Source organism: Eubalaena glacialis, chromosome 8 (genome assembly GCF_028564815.1).
Source record: "Eubalaena glacialis isolate mEubGla1 chromosome 8, mEubGla1.1.hap2.+ XY, whole genome shotgun sequence".
Taxonomy (NCBI): domain Eukaryota; kingdom Metazoa; phylum Chordata; class Mammalia; order Artiodactyla; family Balaenidae; genus Eubalaena; species Eubalaena glacialis.
In genome coordinates, this window is record NC_083723.1 from 82118770 (window position 1) to 82127237 (window position 8468).

Consider the following 8468-nt stretch of genomic DNA (forward strand, 5'->3'; position numbering starts at 1 on the left):
ATGGAGTCTTTAATGCATGCGTGCACAGACTTCAGACAGAATAGTAAAAATGGAGGCAATCAATGAAAACCATTCGTATGATGCATGAGATTATCACTGTTAGAAACTAGCAAAATGCAGTGAACCATGTATCAGCCATACAGCTTCAAGGACAACCACATGAGGGCACTCTTTTCCCTGCCCCGAGCTGCTTATGAGATAAGACACATACAAATTGATCTTCATAATGTGAGGAAATACCTCATAAGCTGAAATACAGGTATTACACGAAGTGCTTTATAAAGGTGAATTCTTATAACCTGAAATGGAATGGGCGTATCTCAGGATGTGAACATATGGCACGCAGGCAGTGATTTTTGTGGGGATAGTATTTTATATTGACATGTCAAGCAGAATCATTAAACTTCGTTTAAGCTGATCTTCATCAACATAAGTGTCAAAGTTTATTTTGGAAATAGTATGGGAGTTTTAAAATTTCTTTCTGTAAGATGACAAGTTGGTCATTTTTACATTTGTTGGGACAGTAATGAGAACAGTGGTCTTTTTGCCAGCAGGACTGTTTTTGACAAATTTATTGTAATTATTCTAAAACTGAATTTTAAAAAATTTTTCCTTGGTTTTACCTTGATCTCAAAACCAAAGGAATTGGTCATAAGTCACTTGTGGAATTTTATAAGACTAACCACATTTTTGGGTGCCTCCCAAAATACTGTTTGGTGCCGTTGTTAGAATAATTAATTTGGTATTCCTTATGAAATAATTTAAATTTGACTTTAGCTGTTATATCTGGATTGTTGACAAAGTTGTATTACACTTAAAATGAAAAACAGTTTAGCAATCTGTAAAACTTCTTTAAATTAAGGCATGGGATATGTGTTTTCACCAATATGTAATGTGCCTTGTTTCTTTGTAGGGAATTTACTATTGAAACTGAAGGGAAAACATTTCAGTTGACAAAAGACATGGTCAATGTGAAGAGGTTCCAGAAAACACTACATGGTAAATTTGTAAAAATAATTAAGGAACAAACAAACAAAAATCATTACTCCTTAAAGGCATTTTGTTTTTTTGTTTTCTTAAGTTTCATAGCATAACCATTTTATGGAAAATTTGAAGAAGAAAAATAAATCCTTAATGCTATAACTCTAAATTTGATGAATATGTTCAAGGTATTATCTCGGGGTTTTTTTTTTTTTAAAACATAATTGTACTCATACTGAAGAATAATTTATAATGCCACCTTTATGTTTCCTGTGACCTGAGGTACATATGAAGAATCTCCCTTTGATTAAAAACATCTTTTTTTTTTTTCTCACTTTAACGAAGAGTCCTTTTGTTTCTTAAGCAAAAGAGAGAACTCATCCCTTCTGTCTATTTTGGCAAATTAACTTGTTAAAAGTCGTTTAGATTAGTGATCTTTCATGCTTTTTTAAAAGCCAAGGAGATGATTATTTTTGGTAGAACAAATTCCATGAATTGGGAAACGACTATTTTGGAGAATATACGAAGGATGCTTGTGGTTAACTGGCTGAATTGAAGCTTCTGGAAACTAAGAGTAGTGGGTATTTGAGATGTTACTGCCCATGGAGCAAGCAGGCCTCCTTTTCCATTTGTGTTTGGCCTGCATCGTTGTCACCAGGCTGCAATGAGCTGTAAAAGGAGTCTGAAAAGTGATAGGAGGAAGCAGGGGATCCTTCTTCGTGCTCTGGGGCTTTTTAGCCACGATCCTGGCAGCTGGCTCAGAGCTGTACTTCACCATTGCTTGGATGCCAGGAAAGGATGGGCAGGAAATGCCTTGATCATATTTCTGAAATGTTATTCTCATGTGTAAGTTTTTGGTTCCAGTTATCTCATTTCTCTTGAAACATAAATTCTCCAAGGTTAGGGTCAGTTACCTTAGACCTGGATAGTGCTTAGCCATGCTTCCTTTCTGAATAATAAGTAATAATGAAGACAGTTCCTGTGTATACCACAGGCATAGCCTCACCCATGGGAAGAGCTGTGGCGCCCCTGGTAAATGTATTGGATTGAGTACTGGTCCCTGAGCCAACTCTTCTCTGAGGGGCTCCTGACCCCAGAACCTTGGAAATACGATGGCAGTAACTTGCCTCTCTTAAGGAGTTCTCATCCAGATAGCAAGATAAAGAGTAAAACACAAATCACATGATACTTGTTGTATGTAGGAGTTGTTTTTGTTAATTTTGCCGGCTGTGGTGGTAGATTTTTTAATTCTAGCAAAGTCTTACAGATGCTCTAGAGTTTTAATGCTTTCTGCATAGCCGAGGCAGATGATAGAGTGTGGCTGCTATTGTTCATAGCTTACCAACTGGGGAAGGAATACCCTGGTATCTTGTTTCATTTTTATGCTGTATAAACAAAATTAAATTTGGTAAAAAATTTTTTCACTCCAGTTTTCTCTTTAAAGGCATTGTGTTTTCTACCAGGAAATAGTTTTTAGGATTGTTCTGATTTCTTTGTCCTGATGTACAAGATCGATCACAATCTATCTAGAATAGAGATATTTTTAGGGCCAGTAAAAATTGTTTAGAGAAGACCTGAAATGCGTTATGTGAGGTTTGAGAGAGTGTTACTGAACTTCTCTCTCTCTTGCAGTGGAAGAAGTTGTTCCGAGTGTAATTGAACCCTCATTTGGCCTGGGTAGGATCATGTATACAGTATTTGAACATACATTCCAAATACGCGAGGGAGATGAACAGAGAACGGTGAGTTGTCATGTACAGTGTACTGTTTGTTCTCTTACAGTGTCAGAGAACAACATTTACTGAGTGATGTTAAGACAACTCTGAAACAACCAGTTGTTATCTACTGTAATGTTAACACCTTTGCTTAACTGTTTACAAAGCAAAGCACTTTTTTATCTCATTTGAGCTTGGATGTGTAGGTTATTCTAGATGCCATTGTTTTAGTTGCATTTGAGTTCTGAGACAGAACATATTACTTTGGGAGAACTGTCTGTATTGCATCAATGGAAGGAATGGTACTTTCTGGATATACTCGTGTTTTCAGAAAATTGGGAAGGAGGAGATAATTCATAGAATTTGGTCAAACCAAAAAACTGTATTTATACATTGGTAAAGCATTGAAAGGAACCTTCTCAAACTGCATAAAATAGTCTGGGATATGTTGGGGGTAAAGATGTAAATTCCTAGGTTCTATTCCAGAGATACTGCTTCTCACTAGGTCTGAGACTCAGGGATCTGGTTTTTTGGTTTTTTTTAAAATAAGAACCCCAGGTGATTTCAGTGTGGGAGATTAACAGATAATAAATTGGGCAGTAGTATGTGAGGTGTAACCTTTCCTAACATTCAAGCCTAGCTAAAGATAAATGTTTTTAAGAAATTTTCATCCACTCCCTCAAGTTTTCTTTTGGCTCGGATGCTTTTGAATCACTGCTGCGTGCCTTCCACGTATCTCTTCATTCTGGCTAATTTCACCTTTCTCACCTCGCCTCTGCCTGTGGAAATTATACTCCTTTAATTTATAGCTTCAGGTTTCCAGGAAAGGCACTCAGAAGAAGAATGCTAGGGAGGAGAGGTTGTATAGGTCAAATTAACTGAAAGAAGCATTCTTGCCTGCATGACCAGCTAAAGCTGAGTGTGCACCCAATGTTGGACATGAGCTCTGTAGTTCTTTCTAGGGTGTTTCATCTTGAAAACGGACTGATGAGTTCTTGGCACCAGTATTTTTAAAAGTCTGACATACCATGGGTAATGTGTAGCTCATAAAGCTACTCTTTTATTCTCTGCCGTAAAGTTATATCTTCATTTCCTGACATTAAAGGAGCAGCTTTTCATTCATTAACAGATAGTAAGAACCTGAGCTGGACACCAGACATGCAAACATAAGGCATGGTTCTTCCTGAGGAATGATGTCATACTTAACTGAATGTGCTCTTTTTAGAGGTCAAGTTTGCTTCAAGCTTTTCCTGCTATTTTTCTAATGAAAAGTTTTTTTAAAAAATCTTTTAGCTATTCCTTTGAATCTAATGATATTGATATAACTAGAGTTTTAATAAAAATTTCATAAAGGCTAGGCAAGAATAAATTAGTTACAGTGTTTTATGAATTACATAGAGATTCTCATCATGGAGAGAAATTTGATTAGGCTGTGAGAAGCCAAAAATGTTTCTAAATTGTTAGCACATAGTCCCTCGATCCATCTTCCTGTAAATTTGGTATAAAAGCATTGCTGGTGAGATAAAAAAATTAATTTTCTATAAAGGCAGGTCCCCACTTCTCTCTCACATTAAATGAAATTATCACGAGATGGAGGAGAAGAGTGGAATTCTGAGTGTTCCATGATTCAGGTGCCATATTGGTAGAGTCTAGGGTTTACTTACAGTGGAATATTCACCATTGCTTGGCATTTAAGATTAATTAGGCTTTTGTGGGGCTAAACTGGACCCTGTGTCATTCATTATTTTAATGGGACCTATTCATTCTGAGTCTCATATTCTTGCCTTCAAGTGAACCTTTTTTACAGATATTATTTAAGAACTATCTTCAGCTCTCATTTCCAACCCCAAATGGTAGACTAGTTTGCCTTCAACAGAATATCTTTGTTTTATTTCTGAATAACTCTGAAACCTGTTTCAGGAGCAGTTTAGGAGGGCTGTACTTTTCTATGGGTATACAGAGCATCTTTCTTGTTTGTTTTCTACTATTTCTTTGGGACACACATTTGTGAGCTAATTAAGCTTTTCTGTTTTACTTAGTCACTAAGGCTCAGAGAGCCTTCAGCTATGCTGAATCTCTTAAAGGACAGAATGGAATTTTGTCTTTTGACACTACTTCTCTGATGATTTGGGGGGAGGTTCTTTAGGGATCTCCACAGAAAGAAGTAAGGCTTTTAAGTGGTACCAAATAATTACCATCTTAGATGGTAGCTTTCAGAATGCCTTTACATCATTTAACTTTCTGACAATAGACCTGCCAAGTAAGCAGAGCAGATGGTAGAGACCTCCTTTTAAATGGAGAAACTAAGGTCCAGAGGGGGAGAGTTCACTGAGTTGGTCCAAATTCAGAACTGAGAACGAGATCTTTCTGATTCTAGTTCTGGTTATCCTGCTTTCTCTGTTTTGTCACACTGCTTTTTCATATCATGTTTTCTAGTATTTTGATAGTGAAGATTGGACATTAATGTTTAGATCTTTATACACTAACATATTTGGATTTCTTTCTTTTCAAACCATCTAGTTCTTCAGTTTCCCTGCTGTAGTAGCTCCATTCAAATGTTCCGTCCTTCCACTGAGCCAAAACCAGGACTTCATGCCGTTTGTCAAGGAATTATGTAAGCAAATCCAGTTGGGTAATCTCCATGGGAATACTGTCAAGTAGACTGAATTTTAGGAAATGTCTCTCTTTTTTTTAATATATAAATTTATTTATTTTTTTACTTATTTACTTATTTATTTATTTATGGCTGTGTTGGGTCTTCATTGCTGCGCGCGGGCTTTCTCTAGTTGTGGCGAGTGGGGGCTACTCTTCATTGCGGTGCGCAGGCTTCTCACTGCGGTGGCTTCTCTTGTTGTGGAGCACAGGCTCTAGGCACGCGGGCTCAGTAGTTGTGGCTCGCAGGCTCTAGAGCGCAGGCTAAGTAGTTGTGGCACACGGGCTTAGTTGCTCCGCGGCATGTGGGATCTTCCTGGACTGGGGCTCGAACCCGTGTCCCCTGCATTGGCAGGTGGATTCTTAACCACTGTGCCACCAGGGAAGCCCCGGAAATGTCTCTTTTCTTCAATAAAAATACATATTGAATAAAGAATAAATCTAAGGGATTTTAGCATCTGCTCTTATTTCTAAGAGAGAGAGTATGCTTGCTCGGGATGTTTTCTCTTGCATTTGAATGAGTCAGCGTAGGACCCAAGAGTCAGATTTCAAACATCCTTGCTTCTCCTATTGACCCTGCTGGTTGCTTCATCAGGGGAACCCTAGTGGAGGGTAACATCCCCAGTGGATCTACAGCCACTGGACCCACAGCACTGAAAGGGATCCTAGTGGCCGCCTGGTGTGGCCCACATATTTCAGCGTTGGGGAACAGGAAGCGTTCACTGAGCTGCTCAGGGTCATGCAAGCCTCCTGGCCTTGGCTCTTAGTCTGATGCTCGTCCCCCTGCAGCTGAATGAGATGTAGGTATGAGTGAGGGGTTGGACGCCAGCAAAGGATTATACTTTTGGAATTTTTCTTTCTCTTGCAACTGCAACTTTTTGCTCTTTTGTGTTAGTCCCTTTTATAAGCGTCCTGAGCTTGTATGACATTTAGATGACATTGGGACTTTCTCATTTTTAAATTTTTAATTTACTTAATTTATTTTGGATAGCGGAAGCCTTGACCAGGCACGGCATCTCTCACAAAGTAGACGATTCCTCGGGGTCCATCGGAAGACGCTACGCCAGGACTGATGAGATTGGTGTGGCTTTCGGCATCACCATTGACTTTGATACAGTGAACAAGGCCCCTCACACGGCAACCCTGCGGGACCGAGACTCCATGCGGCAGATAAGAGCAGAGGTGGCTGCCTTCTCTTTGGCATTTTTAATCTTAGAAATGTGTACTGGTTCCTTCTGATTTGAGATGGATTTTGTTGTGTTTATGCTCCCCTTTTTTTTTCTTTTTAATTTTAATTATAGGTTACTATCAGAGCACAGATTCCAAATCTCAGCTTAATTATGAAAATATTCATTAACACTTCTCTAATATTTTATAGCCATTTAGATCACTCTGGGCTCATTCTCTGACAGTTCCCTTTTATAGTTCTTTATTTGGACAAGGGAAATATGATCCCCAGTGGTTGTTGCCATAGTTTTATTGGTAGGCTTTGGGGGGCTTAGACAGTTTTATCTTTATATTTCTATATAAATGTACACATGAGTATGTATAAACTTTTTCATGTTAATCAATTCAAAACAGTGAATAATGTTGCAGTAATTTTACTTGATGGGAAGGGAACAGTGGAGATGGGAAAGGTACAGGAGGGAAAGGAAAGAGTGGCCACTTTAATTGACAGCCGTCTGGCTATTTTGAGCAGGTTTTTATTTAGAGTGCCTATCATGTGCTCTGCTTGTTACAGAGAGTTAGTAATAGGGAAAACAGAAGTGAAAGACTGCTTTTTTCCAAGGGAATTTTTAGTCTACTACAGAGGTCACGGATTTCTGGCTCATCTTTTTACAGAACCAGATCTGGCTACTCCGAACCGATGTTTCCATCGGGCAGGGGTTCTCAAAGTGTGGTCCCTGGACCAGCAGCATCTGCATCACCTGGGAACTTGTTAGGAAAGAGAAATCTCCACCCCAGGCCTACTAAATCAGAAACTGGGATGGGGTTTCAGCTTGGAGAGAGAGAGAGGTCGGGCAAAACTGGTTTAACAAGCCCTCCAGCTGATTCTGATGGTTACTCAAGTTTGAGAACCCCTGCTGTGTGGCAGCCAATGTTTGGTTCTAGCTGAGGAACAGCTGGCCCCCTTAATGGGGGCTCTCCAGTTTCCCAGCTCCCTTCACTCATGTTACTTGATTGACCCCACTTCTAAGAGTTAAATTTTACACACATGAAGTAACTTCAAGTGGCACAGAGATTTGGAATAATTAGGAAAGGCTCTGCGGGAGAATTGAGTTATCCAGGGAGCAGGCAGGCATTCTGGGCGGGAAGAAGAGCATGAACCCAGGCCTGGGAAGGAGGTGGGTGTAACTAGGTAAAGAGGATTCACTGGGACTCACAAGAAACATGCTGCCGGGACCAGTCTGTAGAGGGATCCTGTCATTGTGTAGACACTGACTTGGCTCTCTATATAGTTTCCTGAATTCAGGGTAAATCCTCTTTTTGACAATCTAATCGAGTTGGTTGATTCTGGGACTTCTCTTTCCTTTTACCCCAGGTCTCTGAACTGCCCAGTGTAGTTCGCGATCTGGCCAATGGCAGCATCACGTGGGCTGATGTGGAGGCCAGATATCCTCTCTTTGAAGGTCAAGAAACTGGGAAAAAAGAGACAATCGAAGAATGAGGACAGTGTTGGCAACTTTTGACCATTTGCGCTAATAAAAGAATAACTCTCATCATGTCCACTTAACGAAAAAAACAGCATTGCATCTCCGCCCGGGGACTGCATTTTATCCTCAGTGGCTGCCTGATCTTACTCTCACAATTAAAGCTGAAGGAATTCTGAACAAACCTGTAATCCACTTGCTCATCTTTCCGCGTTTTCAGCAAAGCTATTTCTCCTACCTTTGGGTAGACACTCATGGCTTAATGTTAAACACAGTTAATACATTTTAAAATTAACTTTATTCATAGAGCCGTAAAATCCGCCTGTTTGAAGCGTACAATTTGATGGCGTTTAGTATATTTACAGAGCTGTGTAACTGCCTTCCAATTTTAGAACATCTCCGTCGCTCCAAAAAGAGCGCTCATGCGCATCCCAGCCCCAGCTGCAAGCAACCACTCATCTGTCTTCTG

General features: G+C 39.6%; 1 protein-coding gene across 1 annotated transcript in view; it reads left to right on the forward strand.

Annotated features, from left to right (window-relative positions):
• GARS1 (glycyl-tRNA synthetase 1) overlaps positions 1 to 8183 on the forward strand; it is a 37562-nt gene extending 29379 nt beyond the window's left edge. Inside the window, exons 13-17 of the mRNA XM_061197881.1 lie at positions 914 to 999; positions 2614 to 2723; positions 5217 to 5310; positions 6340 to 6530; positions 7891 to 8183. Of these exons, the coding sequence (XP_061053864.1) occupies positions 914 to 999; positions 2614 to 2723; positions 5217 to 5310; positions 6340 to 6530; positions 7891 to 8016 (607 nt within the window). The 3' untranslated portion in view covers positions 8017 to 8183. The remainder of the gene's footprint in view (positions 1 to 913; positions 1000 to 2613; positions 2724 to 5216; positions 5311 to 6339; positions 6531 to 7890) is intronic.
• The last annotated feature ends 285 nt before the right edge of the window (positions 8184 to 8468 follow it).